This window comes from Monodelphis domestica, chromosome 1 (genome assembly GCF_027887165.1).
Source record: "Monodelphis domestica isolate mMonDom1 chromosome 1, mMonDom1.pri, whole genome shotgun sequence".
In the NCBI taxonomy this organism is placed as follows: Eukaryota; Metazoa; Chordata; class Mammalia; order Didelphimorphia; family Didelphidae; genus Monodelphis; species Monodelphis domestica.
In genome coordinates, this window is record NC_077227.1 from 201608339 (window position 1) to 201635865 (window position 27527).

Consider the following 27527-nt stretch of genomic DNA (forward strand, 5'->3'; position numbering starts at 1 on the left):
GAAGAAAAAGAAATCAAAGGGATTAAAGTATGCAATTAGGAAACTAAACTATCACTCCTTGTAGATGATATAATGGTATACTTAAAGAATCCTAGAAAATAAACTAAAAAGCTAGTAGAAATAATCAACAATTTTAGCAAAGTTGCAGGATACAAAATAAACCTACATAAACCAGAAGCATTTTTATATATTTCCAAAAAAATCAGCAGCAAGAGTTAGAAAAAGAAACTCCATTTAAAATTACTCTAGATAATATAAAATATTTGGGAATCTATTTGCCAAGACAAACTCAGGAATTATATGAACACAACTAACAAAATACTTTTCACACAAATAAAACTAGATCTAAACAACTGAAAAATATTAATTGTTCATGGGTAGAATGCACTAATATAATAAAAATGACAATCCTATCTAAACTAATTTACTTATTCAATGCTATACTTATCACACTATCAAAAATCTTTTTTATAGAATTAGAAAACGTTATAAAAAGTCCATCAGGAAGAACAAAAGATCAAGACTATCAAGGGAAATATTTTTTTTAATGTGAAGGGTGGGAGCCTAGCAGTACCAGATCTTACACTGTACCATAAAAGCAGTGATCAAAACAATATATCACTAGCTAAGAGATAGATCGACGGATCAATGGAATAGACTAGGAGTAAATGACCTCAGCAAGCTAGTGTTTGATAAACCCAAAGATCCTTGTTTTGGGGGACAAGAACCCACTATTTGACAAAAACTGCCAGGAAAATTGGAAAAATAATATGGGGAAAATTAGGTTTAGATCAACATCTCACATCCTATACCAACAAAAATTCAAAATGGGTAAATGACTTAAATATAAAGAGTGAATTCATAAATAAAATAAGTAAACATAGAAGAGTATACCTGTCAGATCTGTAGGAAAGGAAGGAATTTAAGATCAAGCAAGATATGGAGAACACTATAAAATGTAAAATGAATAATTTTTATTATGTTAAATTAAAAATTAGTTTTTGTACAAACAAAATCAATGTAACCAAAACTAGAAGGGAAGCAACAAATGGGGGAAAAATTGTATAACACGATTCTCTGACAAAGGTCTAATTTCCCAAATATAGAAGGAACTAAGTCAAATGTACAAGAAATCAAGTCATTCTCCAATTGACAAATGATCAAGGGGACAAGAATAGGCAGTTTTCAGATGAAGAAATCAAAACTATCAATAATCACATAAAAAAGTATTCTAAATCCCTCCTGACTGAAGAAATGCAAAGCAAAACAACTCAGAGGAACTACCTCATGCCTATCAGATTGACTAATATGAAAATAAAGGAAAATAATAAATGTTGGAGGGAATATAGCAAAATTGAGATACTAATACACTGCTGGTGTTGTGAATTAATCCAACCATTCTGGAAGGCAATTTGGAAGAATGCATACCCCTTGGTCCAGTAGGTTTGTACCCAAAAAAGGTAATAATGAGAAATGTTTCTACAAAAATATTCATAGTCATGCTCTTCGTAGTGGCAAAAACAAAAAAACAAAAACAAAAAAAACCCCAAAACTGGAAAATGAGAGGCGTCCCTCAATTGGGGAATGGCTGAATAAATTGTGGTATATGATGGTGATGGAATACTATTTTTCTATAAGGAACAATAAATTGCTTGGTTTCCATACAAGCTAGAAAGACTTCCATGAACTGATGTGGAGTCAAATGAGCAGAACCAGGAGAACATTGTACACAGTAACTGAAACACTGTGGGACGATCATATGTCATCGACTTTGCTACTGAGAGCAATGCAATGACCCAGGACAATTCTGAGGGATCTAGAAGAAAGAATGCTATCCACATCGAGAGAAAGAAGGAAAACATTTGATTTTTCACTTGTTTATATGGGTATTGGATATGGGGTTTAGGTTTTTAAAAGATTATTACAAAAATGAATAATATGGAAATAGGTATTGAGTGATAATACATGTATAACCCAGTGAAATTGCTTGTTGGCTCTGGGAGGGGGGAAGGGGAAAAAGGAGAAAAAGAACATGAATCATGTAACCATGAAAAATACTTAAATAAAAAGAAAAAAAAAAGGACAAAAAAAGACAAAAGAAAAAGAATATTTAATGAATCCAACAAATGAAGAAATACCTTAAACCCTTACAGGGAAAAAGGTATAAATCTCACAATGTTGCTCACAACTAATTTCAAATACCTAGAAAAGCAAAGTGAGGTAAAGACTGTGTGGATGGCACTGCTAATAACAGAGTCACACAAGTGAAAGGGCTTTCAGGAATTTAATTAGCCCTCTTTCCCACATCATATTTCTAAAACATAGATAATTCAGAAGATCCTTCTATGGATTATGTAGAGATGAGAGAGAAAAGAAATGGAGAGGAGAACTAAAAGACTGGAAAAGAGACAAAGGAAAAGTTGATCCTGCTGTTGGGGTCATGGCAAAAAGTGATTAATACAGAAACTATTGTCAATAAACAGTGTAGCCCAGTAATATGAACCAGTTTTAACATTAAGACAACTAAAAAAATGCACATAGTCTTAGAATGACCATACCTGACCAATATGATTGTCCATTCCTAAATAACCACTGGATATCCATGAGGAAGAGAAAGAGAATCGGTCTTGCAATTTGGAATCTATTTGAGCTAGCTGCTTGCGCTCCATATGCGCTGTAGACAGATAACTTTTTTCTAACATGGGCCAGGCTGACTCATAACTCTAAAAAGGAAACAAGAGCAAAGTTTTAAGATTATGCATACAAAACTATAATTTGCATGGAAACTTGGACCAGGCAGGAGTTATTTAATACCCCCTGAAATCTCTAATGAAAAGGCAGTTGACCTATAAATCAGGTTATTGATTTATATTGATTTAATGAACAACAAAGTAACTAACTGAAGAACAGTAATTGTACCATACATTTTCACTAAATTTGAAAAAAAAAAGAAATTTAAAAATCTTATTTCTACTTTCAGAAATCCCCCACATCTGGCCTTTCTTCTCTACTTCCACTGCCAACACCATAGTTAAAGTCTTCATCTTTTTTAGAAAATCTTTTGTTAGTAGCCTCCTAATCAGTAATCCTTCTTCTAATCTGAACTTTCTCCAAAACCTCCTCTATATTGTTTTCCTGACTGATCTTCCTAATGCAATACCATGGCCAACATACTTCTTTACTCAGAATGGTCAGTGGGTCCCCCTTGCCTAAAAAATAAATAAGTATAAATTCCTGTCTTTAACATCTGAAGCCTTCTACAACCCGGCTGAAATCAGAACAGCCTCTCTTTTACAAACTGAGGGAGTCATGATGGCCTTTTACAGAGAGCACTTTAGCTTGAAAAACTACTTTACTCCTCTAAATGTTTTAAAATTTGCCCAAGTTTATCATAAGTAAATCTTTCCCAAGGAACGAGTTAGACACTTTAAAAGCTTAACTAAGGTGAGAAGATTTATTCTTAATGATTAGATTAATTCTTAATATTGTACTAATTTAATTTCTACTACTGCTCTATAACATATTTTTCAAGCCTATTACTCATTTCTTTGTCCTTTCAACCACAGGAATGCCCTTACAATCCTTGCCCCCAGAGCATCCTCTAAAATTGGGACAGTTAAGATTACAAATCTAAAATACATCTTTTCCAATAAGCAAAGTGACTCTAACCAAGTATGGATTGGGATGAGAAAGGGGGTTGGCAGCATGGCCATATTTTTTATTCCAACATTGGGATGAATTATCTTTTTTTTTTTAACTTTTACCTTGTGTCTTAGAATCAATTCTGTGAATTGTCCTCAAGGCCCAAGAGTGGTAGAGGCTAGGCAAAGGGGGTTAAGTGAGTTGCCAAGGTCACACAGCTAGGAAGTGTCTGAGACCAGATTTGAACACAAGACCTCTAATCAAGGCCTGACTCTCAAATCCACTGAGACACCTAACAGCCTCTGATGGAAGTCAATCTTAACTAGACCTAATTTGATTTCTCCATCTAAATCAGTAAGGATATTTGAATCCTGTACTCTGGCATGTTATTTCCCCCCCATCATTATGAGATTATGAGAGAATCAGGGAGGGACTCTCACCCAGTTCCTCATTATATATCCACCAATTAGAAATGCCTTGGACTGTCAAGGGGAGGACTGAATGAGCTTTCAAAATTGTATTTAAATAAATAAAAAATGAATGAGAATAATCACAGTAAGCTTCATCAATACTTCAAGGGCCTGTGATCTCATCAGTACCTAGAACACAACCAATCTATAAATTTAGAATCTTAGGAATGCCCTCAGATTCCACCCTTCTCCCCAAGGCTTAAAGTGGTTAAATAGCTTCCTGGTAATCACAGGGGTAGTAAATGTCAGAAATGTCTTCTGAATCCAGGTTTCCCTGATGCCATATCCAGCACTCTATCCACTATACCCAGGTGTCTCAAACCTTGGACAATTTACATAAATTGGCAGCAAAATGGCATCAACTTTAAAATGTACAAATGAATGAGCAAAGCTACAGGGCACAAAGTATCCACATACCTGAGTTCTTGGAGATAGATCTTTTCCTTTGTCTATATCACTTAATAATTCAGTCAGTCTTTGTTTTTCTTTATCCATCATAATGACCATATTTTTTGAGTCCTTGGCCAGCTGCAGAATTTGATTGAAATATTCAGTATTCAGAGCTCATTATAGTTCCAGAAAACAAAAACGTGATATCAAGCTCTCCCACCTCTATCTTTCAAAGTCATAGCATTACATAAGGTCAAGTTTGTGGGCAATAGCATTTTATAGTCAATAACTGGCTTTATATGGAGTTAATGACAGTGATCCATTTCTCCCACACAGTTGAGCCCATTTCAAAAGACATATTTCAAAAATAGAAATGCTTAATAAGAAAACTTGCTACTTATATATTGCTGGTAAATATCTGGGGGGTAAAGGGAGATCTTTCCATTGTAACCCACCATTACAAAGATGCAAATTCTTCCTGAAAAACCCACCAGCTATCAATATCATTAAGCTGGTTATGTTCTGGGATTGTTTACAAGCAGTTCAGGTAAGGCAGAGAAGTAGCTGGCCCAAGAGGATGAGAGTTGGATTGGTATTCATAGAGAGCTGAAAAAATCATGCTTATCTGCCCCTTCCTCTTCATTGACACTATAGTGTAGACTTCAAATGCATTTGCCACTGGAGCAGTAGGCAGGTTCATGGCCATGCTGGCAGACTGCAGGATGATTCATAAGATCCTACCCCCAGCTTTCATTCCTGCCTCTGATTTGACAGAAATAGGAGTCCAGGAACCAAAAATAAAACCCAAAGATTTCTTTGGCCTCCTTCCCACAAGGAGGAAAGAAGCTGAACAGAGGAAGACATCCTGTTCCTGCAGTCAAAAGCATTCAATATTGCCTACTGTCATTTCCAGTGAATTGGATTCCTTCTCCCCTGTGCTTCCTGTCCATTCCCTTAAAATTGTTTGTCCTATTGTAACATAAATGAAATTAGTGATTACAAAACTGTGTTTTATGTTTAATGTCATTTGCTATTAGGGAAAGAGTCTAGAAACACAGCCTGTTTCCCTCACCCACAGGGGCAGGTGTAGATCAGAGGCCAAATGATTTCTTCCCCCCAGACATCACATGCCTCCGGTCAGCCTGCTAAAGTTTTCCTTACCTTACTAGAGATGAAAAGCAGCAGATAATAAACAAGGAAAGCAATTAATAATCAGAAGTGAGTCATATTCCCTAGATTAGAGATATCAGCAAGTCAAAGACTAAAAATTAGGGAAAAAAGGGGGCTCTCTCCCATAAGTACCACAGGTTCCGGCTGGAATCCTTCAGCAATGCACTTTCCAGGTCTCCCTCCTTGAAGTGCTTTTCCTTTTAGCAATATTTAATTTATCTTATACTCTTATTAATTATCACCATTAAACTGTGAGCTCCTTGAGGTCTTTTGCCTTCTTTTGTGCTTTCAGTACTTAACACAATGTCTGGTACTTAGTGTTTAATAAATATTTGATTATGGAAACTGATTTGTAGTTTAAAAGTGCTTTAATATACTCTAGTTTTTATCATCATAATGATAGGAAATGTAATTACTTTCCTTTCCATTTTAGAAATAAGACAGTGGATCATAGAGGTTAAGTGCTTAATACAGTGTCTGGTAGATAGCAGTTACTTTAAAAATGTTGATTGATTGATTAAGTAACTTGTCCAAGTCTTGAAGAGCATCAAGTCTAAGACTCCAACTTAGGCTTCCAGCTTCCAAATGGAATGACTTTTCCAATATACTTGGGGTAAATATGCGATAAGTGAATAAGCTTTCAGATTTTAAGAATGACACAGAATTATAGTGTTATAGCACTACATGGGGTCTTGGAGATGCTAGACCAACACATTTCAGGGAAACAAAAGAAAAGTCAACATGTTACTCAAGGGATAAATCAGATGATGAAATTAGTTTCAATGCTTTACTATTACATATAACAAATCGACTCGTTTAAAAATTATAAAACTTATTATCAGAGGCTATCATATGACAACAGTCTATAAATCACTCAACTTTTAACAAATTTATTCCAAATCTGCAACTTTTACAAATTCTGATTTCATACCTCTATATTTCTCTTAATGAAATCCTGGTTTTTTTTACTCTTGAATTCACCACTGTTTTCTCTTTGTAGCTTCTTTTCTGCTTTGATCAATGACTTATTACTTTCACTGTGATACACAGACTCTGCAATAAAAGTAGCAGAGTGGTTTTTCTGATTAATGTCATTTTAAAACTCCATGTCAAATATATACTAACATAAACAAAAATCTTAAGAGACTACAGTACTACATAAACATTCAGGCTTTAAAAAGTGAGACATCTGACTATAACTTTCAAAAAAGTTCTTAGCAAAATGCTTTTGTTCTTCATAATGGAGTTGAAATCTCTAATGGAGAGAGTTCTTTATCATGGGGATGGTATAAATGTGACAGACATAATTTTTTGCTTAAGACAAGTGTGATTTTTGGCCCCTGATGTGATAGTATAACTCTGATGAGCAGAATTTTTTCTTGAGACAAGTGCTGGCAATAGGCATCAGTGAAAGGCCTTTGCCAGGAGCCCATGGATATAGAGAAATCTAGTTTAGAAGTGAGCTGCAGGTCAGTGAGGTGAGATTGGTCACAAAGCAGTCAAGTACTGCTTTTTAAATAAATCTTACCATCAAAACACACACACACACACACACACACACACACACGTGTGTGTTTTACTTTATGTTTTGTGACAAGTGTTTTTTATGAATTTTTCATTAAAAACATAACATACATATATATATATATATATATATATATATATATATATATATAAACTCAGACCTCTAGTCTTCACTAGGTCTGATGTTTCCAGCTAATTTTACCGAAAAGAGCTAAAGATATATTTTCTAGACTTTATACTCAGTTTCACAGGAATACAACTCTTTCTAGGTTCCTATCCTTTTTCTGTTTGTTTGTTTCTTGTTAACTTCTTTTTCAGGGAACTTGAGTAAAGCTTCCTCTCAGTCACTAATTAGTTAAATTATAGCACTAGAGGATACTCCTAGGACATCCTTTGTGCCAAATTTCCTGCATCATACTTCCTGTATTCAAAAGGCCATCTTTAGAGAAATACATCCTTTGGTCAACTCAACCCTCAGACTTCCTCAAAAAGGTCACAGGCATCTCCCTTGAAGGGCAGAAGGAGACCACCCTGCTTGGGTCTTATAAAAACTGTAAAGACTTAATCTTGAAAAGCAATTCCTAGAGAAAAAATTAGTTAAAAACTTCTTTCATCTTAGAAGAAATTTTGTGCTAGAAACTTCTCGCCTGAATGAGTTAAATTGAAAAATCAATATATTTGTAGCTGATTCTCAAAGTCAAAAACAAGCATCTTGAGGAAAATGTTTGAATCAGCAACCAGCACTTTCTAAGAGTGAAATATTTATATGGTCTTTCTTTACAAACACTCTGAGAGGATTATTAGTGCATTTGGAGGTACTAGATTCTAAGCAAATTAATCTTTTATTGATATCCCACAAATAGAATTTATTTTGTTTTGACTACAACTTCTTTAGTTGCATGATCTATTTGCTTTTGAGAGCCATTTTATATGGCTTTTTCTATAGTTTAAGTTATATACAGTTTTTAAATGAAATATGAACATTTTTTCATTCCATTGAAGTTGTATGATAGAAATGAATATGACTTTAAAAGATTTCAAATAAAACTCAATTGCATGAGTCTAGATTTTTAGTCAACTATGTCTAAAATATCCTGTCAATGGGCATGATCCCATAAATCAAACCAACCTCTCCTGGCTTGCTCAACACAGTTTTCATAATCTTCAGGAGGAATTTGCGTGTGAAACACAGAAACACAGGGTTCCTCTTGTTCCAGGTGATGAAAATCTATTGATTAAAAGTCAGTTATTCAGTCAGGTAACATAGAGAAAATTATCTATTCGCACAAAGTTGTTATAAAAATATCAGGTTCTGCCTTCTCAATGGAACCCTTCAAATCCCTCCTTATACATACATTCCTTAAATTCATGTCAGTTCAATGGAATTAGAGAGGATTAATAACCTGACTCTGGGTACATAGGTTCATGAAAACAATAATTATCGAAAGGAAGGATGGCAATTTAAAGAATCCATGCCTAGGATCCCAGGTACTGAAAAACCCCATCACTAGGATCCCAGGTACTAAAAAAATGCCCCCTTGTAATATTAAATTTATCCACCACAGGAAAATGTGTAAAATATATTCCTCATAACAGCATTTACTGAGCATAGTCTTTTTTAATTTTTATTTCCCCATGAATAATTAATTATGTTAGTTTTCAGAAAACATCTTTAATCATAAAGACAAAAAAAATTTTGATGGTGACAATTTAAGAGAAATAACTGAACCATCTGAAATATTATCAACAACCAGGTGACATAGTAGAGAGCTGGGCCTGGAGTCAGGAAGATGAATCTTCCTCACTTCAGAACTGGTCTCGGACACTTTGTAGCTAATGTGATTCTTGGCAATTCACTTAATTCAGTTTGCCTCAGTTTCTTCATCTATAAAAAGAGCTGAAGGAGGAAATGGCAAACCACACCGGTATTTTTGCCAAGAACACCCCAAATGGGTCACAAAGAGTCAAACGTGACTGAAAATAACTGAGCAACAAGAAAAATGTTAACTTAGATGAGACCTTAAAGGTCAACTAATTAATTTTTTCTTTTTACAGTTGAGGAAACTTGGGTCTGAAAAAGTGAGTATTTTTTATTCACTTAGTGGCTGAGTCAGAACGAGAAGCAAGCTTTTTTTTTTTTTAACCCTTACTTTCTGTCTTAGTAACAACTCTAAGACAGAGGGCAAAACCAAGAATGATGAATGGAAATCCTTGACAAAGAGGTGAACTTGGGTTTGATATCAAGAAAAATTTCTAAATCATTTCAAAATATAAGCCACCACTATGTTCCAGGCACTGTACTAAGCACCAGTGATACAAAGGCAAGTAGTATCTGCCCTCAAGAAGCTTACATTTAATCAAGAATATAATATATCATAAAATATATAATATAAAACATAACATAAAAATGGAGAAGGAAATCACAAACTACTCTAATATGGTCCACAGGGTCACAAAGAGTCAGACATGATGGAACAAGAACAACCAGTATACAAAATAAATAAAAGGTCTTTAGGGAGCTGAGGCACTAGCAGATGGGAAGATCAGGGAAGACTGTGTAGAAGTTGGTGCTTACGTTGAGTGTTAGAGAAAGGGAAGGATTCAAAGAGGTGGAGGTTAAAGGGAGTATATTCTAAAAATGGGGTCAGCCAGTGTGCAAAGTATTAGTGATGGAAAACAGAAACAATGTGTAAGGAACAGAGAAAATACCAGTTTGCCCAGATGATAAGAGTACAGTAAACAAAGTAATGTATGATAAGGCTAGAAAGATCGGTTGGGCTTAGTTATGAAGAATTATTAAAGATCGAAGTTTCTATTTTATCCTAGAAGCAATATGGAGCTACTATAGTTGACTCAGTAAAGGAAGGAGTGACATGACTAAATTTGTGCTTAAGGAAAATGGCTTTGGCAGCTGTGTGAGAGCCTGGAGTGAGGAGAGATTTGATCCAGGGAGACCAGTTTAGAGGCCATCATAATAATCTAGGCAAGAGGCACTAAGAGCCTGGACAATAATGAATGTGCATAGTGATAAGGGGATGAATGGAGAAAATATTGTTGTTAAAGGTTTAAAAGAATTCATTCATTAATCTTTATTCCATGGTATTGTGCTTGATTTTGTTAGGGCATCGTGTTCTTTAACAAGCTATCCAATTTCTTTTTACCAAAATCATTTTATTTATATTATCTATTTATTTTGTCAATTATGATATTTTGTAATTTTGTAAGTGTGCCTCTATTTTTTTATGATCTCAATTTTCATGGCACAAAGTTGAGTATAATATTATTGAATAACTTTCTTGTTTCTTCATTATTTTTCATTTCTCTTTTTTAAAAATGGATTTATGTATTATTTTATTTTATTTATTTATTTTTACTCTCTCTTCATTTTGGTCAAAGCAAATTATTTCTTAATTTTGTGGCCTTTTCCAAAAAAAAGGCTATTTTGTTGATTAAGTCAAAAGTTTTTTGTTTTCTATCTCTTATGTTCTCCTCTGATCTCAGTGAACTAAGTAAAATATTTTCTACTTATTACAAGTATGTTCTTGTTTGTTGACTTTCTATTTTTTATGGCAAACATAATTCATTAGTTGAATAATTAAATGCAACTTTGATCTCATCAGTATTTGGTGAACACAGCATGTTCATGCCTGTCCAACCTATGGAACTCTTACCCATGCCCTCTCACTGTATGGGGCTCTCCTCAGTTTCTCTTGAACCACACAAGGATACCAGAAGGGCACATGATTTGTCTGCTGAATAACCCTCACTCTCACCACATGACATGCCTATTTTCTTTTTTCAAACATTTCAAATAATTCATTAATTTTGTTTCTTTTTCCTTTTTGTCAATATGTCTCATCTCTTAAGGCTGTTTTAGCTTCATCCCACAAATTTGATATGCTATGTAAAATGGGAACAATAATAGCACATATCTCATAAGGCTGTTGTGATAACCAAATTAGATAATATTTATAAAACAGTACAGTACCGGGGCACATAGTAGATATTATATAAACACCTATTCCCTTCCCTCCTCTTATGTTTCAGCACTTAGACAGGGCCTAGTATATAATATAATAAATACTTGTCAGATTGCTTTGGAAGGTAGGATTTTGAAACCTTCCATTTCTGATGTTTTTCTATCCAGAGTCTTGGACAGTTCAATTAACTTATTTATTCATCATTCAATCAACAAACATTTATTAATCACACAGTGTGTTTTGGGTACTGTTCTAGGCACTGTGCTGGTAGATACTGAGGATACAAATATTATAAAGGGAGCAATTCTTTCTCACAAAGAGCTCAAAAAGGACAGTCAACGAGGACATGTATAAGTGATGAATATACAGAGATTAAGTATAAAGAGAATAAATGAAATAACTATAGAATGTTTAAATAAAAGGCAGTTTGAGACAGAGAGCACTAACAGTTAAGATAATCAGAAACTGCTTTATGAAGCAATTAGTGCTCGAGCTACATCTTAAAGAGAGAAGAATTCTATGAGACAGAAGTGAGGAGGGAGAGTATTCCATTAATAAGGAACAACTAGTACAAAAGCATGAAAACAAGAGATTAAATTCTATTATCCTTCTTTATTTATTATCCATAAAATTTTGCAATTGTAGCTATATCCCAGATGGGTGCCAGTCTTATTTGCCGCATGTCCCCTTGACAAAAATTGTAGAAAGATAGACTTAAAAGCTGAAAGGAGCTTTAAAGAACATCAAATCAACCCTTTCTGTTTACTGATAAGGAAACTGAGAAACAGAAAGGCCAACACCTTGCCCAGGATCAAACAGCTATTAGTATCTCAGGTAAGATTTGTACCCAGATCTTCCTGACCCCAAAACAAGTACCCAATCTACTCCCCATATGAGATTGTGACTAATGGCTAAGGCAGTTTCTGGGCTCTTTTGGTCTCCTTATCTTGATGTTTGCTTAATATCTCCTATGGGTCATATGGTTAGTGTACTCTAAACTGTAGAGCTCCAGAGGATCATGAATAGTTATGATATTTCCCCATGTATGTTGTGGCTGGTGGTCTCTCCTTTGAGAGCACTCAAAATACCCAAAATGAGCAATCTGAATCTCTTGGATAGTCTGTGTAGGTCTACAGCTATGCTGTTGTGATACTTCTGAGTCTGAGTATTGATATCCACATTAATTTGGTCCTGGTTTTGGCCTAACAATGCATATATGACTGTCTCAGTTCAACAGTATCCTACCCCCTAGGTGTCAAGTATTCAGTCAGGACTGTAAGAATATAACAACTATCTGCTTCAATCCTTCAATGAATACAATAATTATATAATTGCAAAAAATTACTAATGCTACAATAAACTGTTTCTGAGGTTATTCCACATGCACCTCTGAAAATATCTTCCAAAGTTGAACTATATAAATGTCATGGCTCCAGATGATATGAATAGCTTTTATATTGTTAGCTGATCTTTTCCTTGTAGTAGGATTGATCATTTGATGGTATAGGCCAGAGATGCCTTGGAACTTTTAGGATTTTGAAAACCGTATTTCAATGTAACTGGTTTCCTTTGTAATTCCATATATTTTATTTTGTGCATTTAAAAACATTATTCTGAAAAGTCCACAGGCTCCACCAGACTGCCAATGGGGTCCATGACACTAAACCAGTTAAAGGTCTATGTTGCTGACAAAGAAAGGAAGTAAAAGAAAAAATGCCAGAGACTAAAAACCTAAGATCTAAAATATAAAAATAAAAATTGGTATAGGATCAGCATACATTATTTTGGATGCTCTGATGTGTGGAGTGAATAGAAGAATAACTTTTCTATCAAGGGTTTCCCAATCAACTTAATTGAATAAATCAGACTAATATGGAATGATATTTTAAGCTAATGAAAAGGAAAAAATGCTTTTAGGGGCTTTTGGTCATTAATCTTCAGCATCCAAATGGTTTTACTGATTAATAATGAGGCTTAGCTATTCATTAAAACAAATACAATAGGGCAAATTTAGCAATATTTTCTAAGTACTTAATTTAATTGAATTGCTACAAGGAAAATAACTTGTACTTTTTTGAATACTAAAATTCTGGTTTTTCATTCATTCAGATGGTTTTTTTTCTACTCGATATGAATCAATAAGGTTTTACTCTATATAATACCAAAGGACAAATGTGAATATGTACTTCTTTGGAAGATTTTATTTTATTGAAGTATTAATAGGTATTGATTTTTTAAAAGCACCTTACAAAAGAACTTCATTAACTTTAAGAAACTTTACCTTCAGAGATAATACTTATCTTTCATGACATGTATGAATAAATCCAAGCTAATCAAGTCAGTGTGGCATGGGAAAGAGAATGTTGAACTTGGAGTCAGAGGAAGGGGATCAAAAATTTGATTTTACTTTATGCTATATATCTTATGACACTGGGTTACTTACTTTAGTATGCCACATACCCTAAGAGATCACTCCCACTGAACTTTCTCTTTTCTCCTCAGATCAAGGACCAATAAAAATACTTCTCCATAATATGATAGTATATTTGGCCCAAACACTATAGGTATCTATATTTTTTGTGACTCCGTTTCCTCCTCTATAAAGTAAAGCAGTTGGAATCAATAGTCTCTAAGATCCCTTTCCATTCCAAACACTAAGATCCTAAGCCAGCATGCAGTTTTAACATAAACACTATCTGGGGACCTCTGTAAAAAGGTCAGAATTCATATAATTCTATGACCAAATTATAGTAGGAGCAGAATCTGTTGTATGATTTATGACTAGTTTTCCTTTAGGAATCAGGGAATCCATTCTTGAGAGTATCATTGGTTTGGCTTCCTTCCTTGAAGCATAAAAGGCCCAGTCTATGGAAAATTGGTGTGTAAGAATATGAACAATCTCCTGCTACTTTGGAGACATCTTCCCAACTTTGCATGCAATCAGATAATTCAGAGGTAAAGGAACTTGGCCTATTTTTAACTGAATTAGTATCTTTTTAAGATTCTGCTTCAAACACTTATTAACTGTGGCCCTCAACAATTCACTTACCTTCTTTTTCTTTAAACCCTTACCTTCTGTCTCGGAACCAATACTATGTATTGGTCCCAAGGCGGAAGAGTGGTAAAGGCTAGGCAATAGGGATCAAGTGACTTGCCCAGGGTCACACAGCTAGGAAGTGTCTGAGGCCACATTTGAACCTAGGACCTCCCTTCTCTAGGTATGGCTCTCAATCCACTGAGCTACCCAGCTGCCCCCTCACTTACCTTCTTTTAAGCCTCGGTTTCCTTATTTGTGAAATGGGGATAATAATAGCACCTATTTCACAGGATTGTTGTGAGGATCAAATGACATGAGCTATATAAAACACTTTGTAAACTTGGAAGGGCTTATGTGAGTTATTATTATTTTATAATTAATTTATATAAATTATATTTTATTATTATTTACAGAGACTCTTCTATTTAAATTTGCATTTTGAACTGTGTGTTTCTGCCTAAGACTCATCAATAGGTTTCTTGAATTAGAGAAGCAAAATTCCTTTCAGCTATAGGCAACTCCTACCCATCAGTTATGATCCTTTTGATCCTTTCAAATCACCTAGCTTGACTTTAAAAAACTTTAAAAGACTAATACTTTTTAGCCATTCCTTAATCGCCATTTATTTTTAGTGCTCAGCTTCTACTAAAAGCACTGCTGTAAATATTTTGGTGTGTAAAGGGCCTTTCTTTTTATCACTAATCTTTCTGGGGTATGTGTCCAGCAGTGGAATCTTTGGATCAAAAAACATGAACATTTTAGTTATTTTCTTCATATAAATTCAGGGTGTGGAAAACTATATGCCATAACCTTTCAATTTATTGGTTAGTTTTGTTGAACTGTTTCCCCTCCATTTTTATTCTTTGTAAAAAAAAAAAAGATATTTTAGAGGGGACTACAGTGGAAATTGCAGATGATGTAAAAAGATTTTTAATAAAATTATTTTGTTTAATGTGCATTTTGCTCTGAACTAGGATGTCCTTTGGTTGATTTGATCAAAAATAGGCCACTAAGAGCACATAAGCTATGGCCACTGACCTTGAACCTTATGGCAGCTTTCAGGGACACATCACAGCTGGAAGCTATACTACTATAAACAGGATATGGCAGAAATCTAGAAAGAAATTGTGCTGTACTTAGATTCTAATTATATTTTTATGAAAGACTCAAATGATTATTCACCCACATCTGCATATTAAACATTTTCAGAGATATTCATGAGTTATTTATATGCTAATCCAAAATCCCCTGGGCAAATTGGAGGCAACTTAACTTTAGTTTAGAAATCCAAAAAAGTATTTTAAAAATCAATTCATAAGGTCCACAACAGATATTTTCCATTCATAGTTAACATTTTATATGTTATTAGATCTAAGTATAACAAAGTGGAAGGCATCTTGTATTTAGAATACAAAGACAAGAACCCAAGGTTTAGCTTTTGGTCATATAGAGGTCATGTAATTTTGAGAAAATCACTAACTCCTCTTCTAAGCCTCAATTTTCTCATCATAGGAATAATTATGCTTGCATTACTTACCTCACAGATTTATTGTGAGGAAAGGACTTTGTAGCATTCTATAAAGATGAAATGGTTTCTTTTAATATTTTTATTTTTTCTAGATTGCTTATTGATAACTTTTTATTATTCATTTTCTGACATTTTGCAATCTATGTTCTCCTCCTCCCACCCCACTCCCCTCATCAAGAAGTTGTACATGTATTATAATATATATTTTCCTGTTTTTCATCTTGTGAAACATAGTATTCTCATAAAAATAGAAAATAACCTAATTGGGTTTTTTTCTGTGATTCACAGACTTAGAGCTAAAAGAAACCTTCAAGACCCCTAAGGGAAGTTAGGTGACTTTCCCAACACCAAACCAATAATGATTTAAATTCTGGCTCCATATTCCACACAATGATCTTTTTTTAATACCACACTTAGTTGGGTTGGCACTTGGCAAACAGATATTGTCTCTTGACAGGACTAAAGAGAAAACCTCACCCTGGCCAAACCTGCCAGAGTATGCACTAGGAACTTACTTTTTGAATAAAAGGATGGTGCTCACTCAATTAATGTCCAAATATCAAACATATGAATAAAAGGATTTGATTTTGCTTTTAATGGACTAAAATGGGGTTGGAAACTGACATCCAAACTTTACAGCCCATATATGAGATAACATGTAAAAAGCATTGAGAAAACTTTAGGGCACTGTATAAACACTAGATATTATTTCTAATAGCAATTAAGTGGAAAATTCTAAGAGGATGGTAAGGAAAACTTTATTAGGCAAAAATCATCATATGAGCTTTTTCAAATGTAGAAAAGAAAAGAGGTAAGAAAATTAGTGTATTTTCTCTACTTGTTCACAATTGTTCATTTTTAGAGATTTTAAGAATTTTAATTTGATGCTGCCACCTGCTGGACAAGTTTTATATTCAAATTTCATTAAAAGTATTAAGTATTTCATATTTTCATTGCAATGAAAATGGAAGATCATCCATGATACTGTAAAATATTAAGGGTTTTGAAAATGTATATGCTGGGGCAGGCAGGTAGCTAAGTAGACAGAAAGCCAGGTCTAGAGATAGGAGGTACTCAGTTCAAATATAGTCTCCTCAGACACTACCTAGATGTAACAAGTTGCCTAGCCCTTACTGTTCTTCTGCCTTGAAAACAATATTTAATATTGATTCTGACAAGTTTTTTAAGAAAAAGGAAAATGTATATGTACTTTTCTTTATGTAAAAACACACACACACATGCACATATATATATATATATAAAGATGTATATATATATATATATATATATATATATAACAAAATGTGAATTTTAACTCTATTAACTCTATTGCTGTGATTAAAAATAGCAGCAGGGAATTCTGGGTAAGCATGGTGGCAGATTAGATGAGGCTCGCTTCCCCTCCTCAGACCCAACAATACAGATGACCCCAAAAGACCCCCAAAAAAACATCCTCATAAGAACGGAGGGACTCTACAGTAGGGCACAGCACTGAAGGTACATGGGATTCGGACATTTCCACACTATAAGGGAACGAAAAAGCTCCCACCCAAACTTGAGCTGACCTACCCTCCCCCACCACACCTTCTGAGCCAGAGTTAAAGTCAGCGCGTGCCAAAACCAAAGAGTGAGGGAGAAGCACACCAGGAGTGAGCAATGGACAGCCCCAGGTCTTGGGTGCTGACTAAGACCACCAGGGACTTACCCCTGAGAGCAGTAACACCTTAAACTCTGGCAGGCGGGCAAGGGGAGCTCAGAACTCAGGCACTCAGAACCAGCGCACAATAATCAACAAGTGTGGGAAGGGTACCCCTGAAGTGAGCAAGGGGCACCTATAGGTCTTGGAAGTTGACTAAGACCACCAAGGACTTACCCTTGAGAGCAGTAACACCCAAAATGCCAGCAGACAGAGGAGGGCAGACCTCGGGCTCCCCCGGGAAGATATCCCAGCTGCGGAGAATCGAGAGCTTGCCCGAGGCAAAAAGCCTTGATCATTAGATCCATATACAGAGAGTCAGCCCTCCTCACTCAGGTTTCTGACTGGAAAGGAAAGGAAAAACCATCGAGATGGCAAACAGTGCCCAGGAACAACTTCCCAACACCAAGAAGAGCAAGAAGAAGGGGTTGACTTTGGGTAGTTTTTACGGGGGAAAAATACAGACTACAGAGGAAATAGCAAAAGAAGAAACCCAAATAAATGCTCCAAAACCTTCCAAAAGAAATGAAAATTGTCCACAAGGTCTTGAAGAATTTAAATTGGAGGTTATCAAAAATATGGAGGCCTTCTGGCATGAAAAATGGGAAATAATGCAAGGAGAATACAACAATCTGAGGGACAAGAACTCCCAATTGGAGAAACAGCTGGAAGCCTCAAAAAGCAGGATAGACCAAACTGAAAAGGAAAACCAGTCTTTAAAGACCAGAATTAGGCAACTGGAAGACAATGATCTTGCTAAACAGCAAGAATTAATAAAGCAAAGTTAAAAGACTAAGAAATTAGAAGAAAACATAAAATATCTCACTGACAAGGTGACAACACAGAATAGTATACATGTCAGACCTTTGGGAAGGGACATATTTTAAAACCAAGCAAGACTTAGAAAGAGTCACAAAATGCAAAATAAATAATTTGGACTACATCAAATTAAAAAGTTTTTGTACAAACAAAACCAATGTAACCAAAATCAGAAGGAGAGCAACAAATTGGGAAACAATCCTCATAAAAACCTGAGACAAAGGTTTAATTACTCAAATTTACAAAGAGCTAAATCAATTGTACAAAAAATCAAGCCATTCTCCAGTGGATAAATGGGCACGGGACATGAATAGGCAGTTTTCAAATGAAGAAATAAAAACTATTAATAAGCACATGAGAAAGTGTTCTCAATCTCTTAGAATCAGAGAGATGCAAATTAAAACAACTCTGAGATATCATCTCACACCTAGCAGATTGGCTAACATGACAACAAAGGAAAGTAATGAATGCTGGAGGGGATGTGGCAAAGTAAGGACACTAATTCACTGCTGGTGGGGTTGTGAACTGATCCAACCATTCTGGAGGGCAATGTGGAACTATGCCCAAAGGGCGATAAAAGACTGTCTGCCCTTTGATCCAGCCATAGCACTGCTGGGCTTGTACCCCAAAGAGATAATAAGGAAAAAGACTTGTACAAGAATATTCATAGCAGCACTCTTTGTGGTGGCCAAAAATTGGAAAATGAAGGGATGCCCTTCAATTGGGGAATGGCTGAACTAATTGTGGTATATGTTGGTGATGAAATACTATTGTGCTAAAAGGAATAATAAAGTGGAGGAATTCCATGGAGACTGAAACAACCTCCAGGAAGTGATGCCGAGTGAAAGTCGCAGAACCAGGAAAACATTGTACACAGAAACTGACTGTGGTACAATCGAATGTAACGGACTTCTCCATTAGTGTCAATACAATGTCCCTGAACAATCTGCAGGGATCTAGGAAAAAAAAAAAACACTATCCACAAGCAGAGGACAAACCGTGGAAGTAAAAACACCGAGGAAAACCAACTGCTAGACTAGAGGGGTTGAGGGGATATGACTGAGGAGAGACTCTAAATGAACACTCTGGTGCAAACACCAACAACATGGAAATGGGTTCGAATCAAGAACACTTGTGATACCCAGTGGAATCACTAGTCGGCTATGGGATGGGGGGTTGAGGGGGTGGAGAAAATGATCTTTGTCTCCAATGAATAATGCTCGGAAATGACCAAATAAAATAATGTTTTAAAAAAATTAACAATATAACATCAATACTGCCCTGACTGTCTGTGCCCCCTTTTCTAAACTTCCTTCTGTTCTCCTCTAAATATTCTTAAATATTTTATTGATTTTCTTTCTTTTTTTTTAGGGAGAAGGAGGGTGAGGGGGCCATTAATATCCTTACTCCTTCCCCCCATCACAGGTGATCTTTCTAAAAATGTTTCCCCAATTCAAAAAAGGGGTAAATAATAATCATCACTTGATAGAGCCAGACCTACCAACAGGAGATCTTGGTTGCAAATATGACCTCAGGCACTTCCTGCTGGCCAGTCACTTAACTCCAATTGCCTAGTCCTAAAGCCCCTTCTTCCTTGGAACTGATACTTAGTATTAATACTAAGACAGAAGGTAAAGGTTAAAAAAAAACTAATAGTAAATGCCTATTTCTAAATTAGAAATTGACATCTTATTAAAACTCTGCATGCCAATACAGTCCTGGTTCAGTTTCCTTGCTTGAAGTAAAGAATTTCTCTCAGTTCCAAGAAAATGCTACATAAAAGTCTGGAAGGACCCTCAAGAGCACAAACTTCTCAACCACCAGTCTGTAAGCAGATTAATCTTGCTCAATGGCCTGTCACTGTTTAAGCTGTAAAAAGTAAAAGCTTTAAGTTTGGAGGTTTGTTTTTTTGTTTTGTACAGCCTTTCTTTTAGCATAACATTTCTTTTCATCAATGAACAAAACACCTTCATTTAATACATATTGCTAAAAAAAAATCCCCCAAATTAAAATTAGGTATTTAAGGTCAATTGGTTATCAATCATGTTGACAGAGAAAACCAATATTTAGGTGTTTCAAATGGCCTAAAACAGAAGCAAATTCAATTTCAGTGTGACACATCCCACAATAAAATGCATCAACCAGAAGCTATACTCCATGGACTTAAGTGAAGCTTTTCCGACAAGAATCCAAATCCTTATTGCCCAAAGAGATCTCAAATCATCGCTGTGTAATACAGCAAGCTTTCATCAAGGTTAATCAAGACCCAAGTTGCTTCAAAAGGATAGCCCCATTCAGGGACCATTAATCTGGTATCTATGAACCTTTGTGGACAAACTGCAACTTGAATGGGGAAAAATTACCTTTTTATTTCCACTAATTTGAAACTGTAACTTAGCATTCTCTTCTATTATGAATATAGACAGCAACAACATTCACACTATTATTAAAAAATAACATTTAACGATAATTTGACTGTGTTTTAAATGTATTATTCATGTTATTTGCTTTATCAATAAAGAAGCATATATGTTATACAGGCATTTTAAAAAATATTTTGGTAGTTTGTTTTTTTTTTAAACCCTTACCTTCTGTCTTAGAATCAATACTGTGTATTGGCTCCAAGGCAGAAGAATGGTAAGGGCTAGGCAATGGGGGTCAAGTGACTTGCCCAGGGTCACACAACTGAGAAGTGTCTGAGGCCAGATTTGAACCTAGGACCTCCCGTCTCTAGGCCTAGCTCTCAATCCACTGAGCTACCCAGCTTCCCCCTTTTGGTAGCTTTTAATGTCTTAAATTTTATTTTAGTTGATTTTCAACTTAAACTTTTTGGTCATTTTAATATTTTAGTATAATTGGTTTTCTTTGCATTCCTATGTATTTTAAATTAGGCATTTAAAAACATGATGCTAAGAAAGGGTCCAAAGGCTTCACCTAACTGCCAAAAGGGTCCATGACACAAGAAAAAGCAAAGAATCTCTGACCTGGAAGGATTTGGGGAGTCCAAAATCATTCAACAAAAATGTATTAAGAGTCTACTATGATCATGATACTTTTGCTAGGGACTAAGAATACAAACATAAAAATAATACATTCCCTAGCTTCAAGGAGCTTATATTTGACTGGAAAGAGTTCTAGACTATCTACCAAAGTTGAAGTTTTATTATGGAGATAAGAAGCTTTTCATAGGAACATCAGGATAAATCAAAAGACCCCTTAATCAAAAGACCCCTTAACCAAAGGACCCCTAACAAGGCCATTCCTCCACATAGTCAGAGAAGGCAGCTTCCTGTCCCCAGGAATCAGCCTGCCTTCAAAGTATCAAACTCTTGTCCATTGCCTGAAATTCCTAAAGGGAGAGTCAGTTAATTAAGGAACTGTTTAAAATAAAAATATATTAGAGGAATTAATTTAATACTAGAATTAATCACAATTGGCTAACCTCAGAAAGAAGAGCCCTAAGGGAACAAGATGGCAGGAAGGGGAGCTGACAAGTGAAGAGTACACCTCGGGGGAGTACTTCAGTGGTGAGCCCCAAGTAATTAGACAGGAGAAAATGAGCACACAAGATCTAAGTAAAGGGGGCCTGCCTCCCAATTGAGAAGTAGACAAGAGAAAAAAAATCACCAAGATTTATATAGCTTTGTAAGGTTGACAAAGCTCTTTCCTTACAACAAGCCTGTGAAGTAAGTGGTATAAGGATTATTCTCCTGATTTTATAGATGAGGAAAACTGAGGATCTGAGAGGTGAAATGCTTTGATCATAATTGCAAAACATATATCTATGGAGACACTCAAACCAAGACCTCCTGACTAATCACCTAATGCTCTATTTTCTGTATGTACCAGATTGTCTCACTGGGGTATCATAAAAGGAATACTTATTCTGCTTCCCAATTTTCACACTGATATCTATGTCTCTTTAGGTATTCACTCTAACTAAACCAAGCTCTTGGTGATCCTGAACAATTTAGACTAATGTGGCTAAACTATTTCCCTAAAGAAAAGGTCAACCATCACTTGTTAATTTTTCAATTATCTAGTTATATGTATATTTGGCTCAGGTTAATTTATGTTACAAAACTATTTAAAAAATTATCTTTCTTACTTACCAGTTGTCCCTTCTGAAGAAGACGCCAAAGACAAAAATTTTTTGGTATTTTCTATCTCCTCATTATTCTGTATAGCATCAAAATTAGGAATTGTCTAGCGAAAGAAAGAGAACGTCTGAACATCGGAAAGAAGTAGGGCACTTCTATTTTATTTTATTTTTAAAACAATAACAATGTTTCCTGAATGGTTCAGAAAATGAAGAAAGTGGTTCTTTTATAAACACAAATAATTTTAAATGTTCTAAATTTTCCTTATTCTAGCAATTTTTCTGCCACCATGAGAATCTTACACAAGTGATTTAAAATAGAGGCAAAGGTATATTTCTTTCATTACACAATTACCATCCTTTTTTCCAACTATGACCTTCTCAGGACAAGTAAATAATTTCTCCATCCTGCCTGCAGTTACCTACAGCTAATGAATACCCTAGAGGTAACACTATCTAATTGATTAGAATTCCAAACATTTCATGGTTTGAAACTTTATAATATATTTATATACAGCCATTTCCAAAACCTATTCCATGCTAGCTAAAACTCAGAGAATCAATGGGAATAAGTGAAAATAAATAACCGACTGGGTCTATCTGTCAAAATATATCATTTTCCTTGACCAATTAGTCATTTGCTATTTTCATGTACTGTAGGTGATCCCTATTCTCCCACACTTGATCCAAAATATTAGCTTTCAAAAGTTTATTACTAATTATATTATTTTAACTAAATAAAATAACATTTGCTGAGACCAGCCAAGTGATCTAGAAGAGCTTCTTCAAAAATAGTTAAATACATTACTATAATATCACATTGTTTCTTCCTCTGGCATTAGAAATTCTCTCCTTGGATTGCATAAGTCCAGAAGGGAAGCAGTAAGCACAAAGGAGCACTATTACAGAGACTGAGGTACCAAGGATGCCAAGAAAAGTTAAGTCACCAAGTATTTATTAAATACCTCCCAAGTGATCAACATTGTCTAAGTATTGTGAAAGAAAAAGGTACTGTTCTTTTTTTTTTCCAAAACCTTACCTTCTGACTTAGAATCAATACTGTTTATTGGTTCCAAGGCAGAAGAGCAGTAAGAGTTAACCAATGGGAATTAAGTGACTTGACCAGGGACTAGTACCTCTTAGTATATTAGAGATCTGACATTTAAGCCCAGACCCCACAAGCTCCTAAACCTTAGCCCTAGCCTCAGTTGTCAAATACCAACACTACAAAGCCATATGATCTAGGAATATGAAGTGAACTTCTCACTCAATAAGCATCATCTCTAAAGACTAAAATCATTAATCTAAAGATTCAAATACAAAGGATTTGATCTTGATAGCCCAATGAATAACATAATTATAGTCTTTCAGAAATTAATAAAATACATATGCTTCAATGGATCCATGATCTCACTGTCATTATAAATAGCAATGCTTACTAATCCCATGGAATCCTCCATATCTTCCCATAAATCATCCACTGACGATATGTCCAATTGCCTGGAGACCTTCTAACATTCTGCGAGTACAAATGTAGCATTTGTGGTTGTCCATCTGTCATCTCTCACTCTTAATTACATGACTGGCCTATCTCTTCTGTTGAACAAACACTTCCTAGAAAACATTTTTCTTGCACATAAGTCACATTAAGTATAGGCAATGACTTTCATAAACCTATGGGTCATCAATAATTTTGATTTTTGGAGGCTGTTTTTTTAGGATTTTCAGACAAATGGCATCACTGAAAAAAAAAGTTAGTTTAAAAAAATGTTATCCAAGGAAGGGGGATCTTGGAAAATGTTTACAATTAACCAAATACAATTGAGTTTACTCTATTCCTTCTACTCAGATCTAGTCCATCTACAGCACCATTCCTAGAAATATGTACTGATGTGAATCCAGTGAATCACCTTTATAAAAATGTCACCATCTGGACAATAAGCATTCTTCAGTTGTTTAGGAGTTTTCTCTGTGGATTAAGTTGGTTTCTTTTAAATTCTGATAGACCTAATTAAGAAGACCATGAAGTCTCATGGAATTTGATGCAAGTGGCATCAGTATCATCCTGAAAGAGGAGCATGTGAAGGACCTTATCATCTACCCCTCTCCCATATGATATCCTCCAGGACGGAATGTACCCACTCTTCATAGGTGTCCCACAGGACTCTGCCCTGAGCCCCTTTTTCTTCTCTCTTAATACTACTTCATGATCTCATCAGTTTGCCTGGTTTCAATTATTATTACTATGCTGATGATTCTCAAGTCTACTCATCTAACCCTAAACTCTCACTGACCTCCAATCTCCCATCTCCAACCACCAATTGTCAAACATTTCAAACTGGATGTCCTATAGACAAGCTTAAATTCAACATATCCAAAACAGAATTCATTATCTTCCCTGAAAAATGCTTCCCACTTGCAAACTCCCTTATTGTTGCACCACCATCCCCCAGTCTCCCAGATTGGCAACTTTCTCAACTCCTCATCATCTCTCACCCCCATATACAATCTGTTGCCAAAGTGTGCTGGTTTTACCTTTGTAACATCTATCAGTGTGCCCCTTCTCTTCTCTGATATTTTTACCTCTCTGGACCTGGGTCTCATCTCCTGCCTGGATTCTTGCAAAAGACTGTTGATTGGTTTGCCTATTCCAAGTCTCTCCTCCAATCTATTCTTTCCTCCATTCAGCTGCCAAAGCATCGTTCCATGTCACCACTGCTACTCAATAAACTCCAATGGATTTCTATCACCTCCAGGTTCAAATGTGAAATCTTCTGTTTGGCATTCAAAATCTTTCATTGCTTAGCTCACCTTCCCACTCCATTCCATACCCTGGCTTCCTTGTTGTTCCTTGAACAAGACACTCCATCTCTGAATTCCAGGTTTTTTCACTGGCTGTTCCACATGCATGGAATGTTCTCCCTTTTTTCTCCATCTCTAGCCTTCCTTAGCTTCCTTTAAGTCTAGCTAAGACCCTACCTTCTAAAATAAAAAGCCTTTCTCAATCCCTCCTAATTCTAGTGCTTTCCTTCTGCTATATATCCTACTTATCCTATAGTTTGTTTGTGCAAAGTTGTTTGTGTGTTATCTCTCCCATTAAATTGTCAGCTCCTCAGGGGCAAGAACTGTATTTTGTCTTTCTTTGTATCCCAAGTGATTAGCATAGTTACCTGGCAAATAGTAGGTACTTAATAAATGCTTATTAATTGACCACAAAGGATCCCAAATATCCATAATGCTTGGATCCACAAGATAGCCTAACTCATTGGGAGAAATTTTCTGAACTATGCCTCTCAGAAGTCTATGTATGAGTCTTGCAGCATGACCATAGGACCCAGCATGCACTCTGTTTAAATGTAATGTGTTACAGAACAGAGAAGTTAAAGAGGCTAAGAGAATTGCAAGAGGTGAAGGAGGAAAGGGGAGGTAAGACGATAATACGTGTATTATGTTATACAATGGAAACAAAAGGAGCCACCATATCTAGACCATACTAATGCCAATAAGAAATGTAGCAAGCATCTTCAATATCCAGCAAGTTGCCATGTCAACAGAAATCAGTGTTCTCTAGATAGCCTGCCACTGTGTCAAGAAGCTCGTACAATATCCCCAAACTACAGTGTAGACAAATATTAATAACCTCTTATCTGTTTTGAGCCAAGATTAAAAGGGAAGTAAATAAGGGGATTATTTCAGACACTGATCTCCAACATCTGTGCCATGAGTTTGAAGTGATGTGACTCCAGCTACATTGAGAGAGAGGGATTTTATGGGGACCGTTTATGCCCTAAATCAATTCCTTGCTATTTACAACTCAACTTTAATTAAATGTCTTTTGCTTTGATTTCACATTATCTGGTTTGATCCAGCAAAGTGCCATTGGGTAGGAGTTCTGAGCTTTAGATTGGCACAGCTGCTGGCCTAGTCCTTGCCACTCTTCTGTCTTAGAACTGACACTAAGTCAGAAGGTTAAGGGTTTTTAAAAAAAAGACAACTAAAGCCAAATTAAATTTGGACTACTTAAGACAGTGACTTGTAAATACCTATCTTATGTCATTCTTCTTAACTGTTTACACAGCTGATCCACAGATCACAAATAATAGTCATCAATGGTCATTTTTTTTTTAACTGGCTATTCACTAACCAACCTTTAAACTCTGTTTAGAGAGGACAGAGATTCCTGCTCAGATGTAAGACCCAGATGCCTCACTCTTGCACATTCCAAAGTTCAAGCAAAAAGATCTTATGCCCATGAAAACAATGCTGATATACAAGTCAAGTGCATACTATCAGAAGTACTGTGGGGCACAAATATTGTGCTATTCAATTCAGGGTTAGGTAAACAAAAACCCGGCAACTATTAACCAGAAAACAGACAAAACCAATTGTTCATTTTCAAAGAAAATTAAAAATATCCCTAACACCACCTCAAATACACTTTACTTCTCATTAGCACAGCCAGGGAGAATCATATCTTGTCTAGAGTCTCATCTCTCATATGTCGTACAATTGTCACCTATCTCTTACCTGAAGTTCTTCCCACATCTTTATTCTCATTTCTTGGCCTTGTTTTTTAATTTCTCTTTCTTTAAATTGTTTTTCCACCAATACTTTGTCAAGTCTCTTCATCTTTTCAACAGCTTCCTGAAGTTGAACATCTGATTCTTTTATTCTGGAAATCTCTATGTGATTTGGAAAGTAAAATTTTATTTAGCCTTTAGAATTGGAATAGATTGTCTAGTCCAAACCTCTCATTTTATAGATAAGGAAACGCTGACTTCTCAGCACAAACATGTATTCCCACCCCTAGATTTTTTAGCTCATTCATGGCCCTTGCCCAAACTTTCCTCCTTCCTCCTTTTCATTTATTCAAATCCCATCTCCTAACTAACAAGATCTTTTCAAAGTCTACTGCAAGTTTTACCTTCACTTTGATGTCTATTCCTTGAACACACTAATTTTCAGGGATCTCTCACTCCCTTTGATCTATTATCGCAAATAGTCTTAACTAAGTATTAAAATTACAGGGCTTTTCATTATCTATTCATTCCTTAATTCACTGAATGGTCACAGTAGGTAAAGCATTAAACTAGGTGATGAAGAGTGGAAGGGGGGACTGTATTTGAAGTAAAGGGGACATGGATTAGAGGCCTGGTTCTGCCACTCTGTGAA

At 35.5% G+C, this 27527-nt stretch overlaps 1 protein-coding gene across 8 annotated transcripts in view; it reads right to left on the reverse strand.

The window, feature by feature from the left end:
- FSIP1 (fibrous sheath interacting protein 1) overlaps window positions 1-27527 on the reverse strand; it is a 305434-nt gene that overhangs the window by 257209 nt on the left and 20698 nt on the right. For all 8 annotated transcript variants that reach the window (XM_056810251.1, XM_056810246.1, XM_056810248.1 and 5 more), the window contains 6 exons: window positions 26883-27037; window positions 22369-22462; window positions 8326-8424; window positions 6604-6725; window positions 4530-4640; window positions 2559-2723 (listed from right to left, as the gene is read on the reverse strand). In XM_056810251.1, the coding sequence (XP_056666229.1) occupies window positions 2559-2723; window positions 4530-4640; window positions 6604-6725; window positions 8326-8424; window positions 22369-22462; window positions 26883-27037 (746 nt within the window). The remainder of the gene's footprint in view (window positions 1-2558; window positions 2724-4529; window positions 4641-6603; window positions 6726-8325; window positions 8425-22368; window positions 22463-26882; window positions 27038-27527) is intronic.